Below are 936 nucleotides of genomic sequence, written 5' to 3'. Positions count from 1 at the left end.
TGAACCTAAGGTTCTACCTGCTCAGGGCTCCCCCGGTGTTGAGCCTCAAATCCAAGCTCAGGGTCAGAGGTGAGGTCACTGGCACAGGCTTTGGATTCTGGAGGACTTCCTGGAGGAGGTGGCCTGGGGGAAAGGATACAGAGCCAGCATCGCTGACGACCTGCAGCACCACGGTTATGGAGGTGCGGGGGTGCAGAGCTCCCAGCACCACCGCTTCACACGTGTTTCTGATCAGCCGCTCCCGGCTCTTCTCCGCTACGCCTGGGGAAATCAGGGGTGGGGTGGGGTTGTCAGGCTCTTCCCTTCTATCTGGTTCACCTTCCTCCATATGCCCCACCCAAGCCCTCTGGAAAAGTCCCAGTCCGGGCTGCTGGAAGACCCTGAATGGATGACAGAGGAGTCCCAGTGGGAAGGAGGCAGGGCCTGACTGCCACCCACCCGACCCCTGCCACTTCCAGCACCCACCAAGGGAGCCTCCCGGGGCGGAGAACCTCTGAGCTCCCATGTCCAGTGCGGCTGTCCACTCTCATCCCAGTGGGCCCAGCCCTGGGGAGTGAGGGGGACAGAGTAAAAGGGTGGAAAAACAGGTTAATGGAAAGGAGGAGAGATGGAGCCAGGAAAGAGGAGGGGAAAGTGAAGATGGAGAGAGACAGGGAGAAAGAGAGAAAAGTGACAGAAACAGGGACTCAGAAGCAGAGAGTTGGAGAGAGACAGAAATAGCTGAGGGCAGGGGACTTCGGGGGTGGTCCAGTGGATTCCGCACACCCAAAGCAGGGGGCCCAGGTTCGATATCTGGTTGAGGAACTAGAACCTGCATGCATGCCGCAACCAAGAGCCCGTATGACGCAACTAAGCCCCGGCACAGCCAAAATAAATAAATATCAAAAAAAAAAAAAAAAAAAAAAAGGAAAAAAAAGGCGGGGGGGGGAGGGGGGG

The 936-nt window shown here is 57.3% G+C and overlaps 1 protein-coding gene across 1 annotated transcript in view; it reads right to left on the bottom strand.

Moving 5' to 3' along the window:
* EXOSC5 (exosome component 5) overlaps nt 1-936 on the bottom strand; it is an 8,046-nt gene that overhangs the window by 3,041 nt on the left and 4,069 nt on the right. Inside the window, exon 3 of the mRNA XM_007458615.1 lies at nt 140-261. Coding sequence (XP_007458677.1) covers nt 140-261 — 122 coding nt within the window. The remainder of the gene's footprint in view (nt 1-139; nt 262-936) is intronic.

Source organism: Lipotes vexillifer, unplaced genomic scaffold (assembly GCF_000442215.2).
Source record: "Lipotes vexillifer unplaced genomic scaffold, Lipotes_vexillifer_v1.1 scaffold371, whole genome shotgun sequence".
Lineage (NCBI taxonomy): Eukaryota > Metazoa > Chordata > Mammalia > Artiodactyla > Lipotidae > Lipotes > Lipotes vexillifer.
The sequence above is the reverse complement of the archived record's forward strand: the minus strand, read 5'-3'. Positions and strand labels throughout refer to the sequence as shown.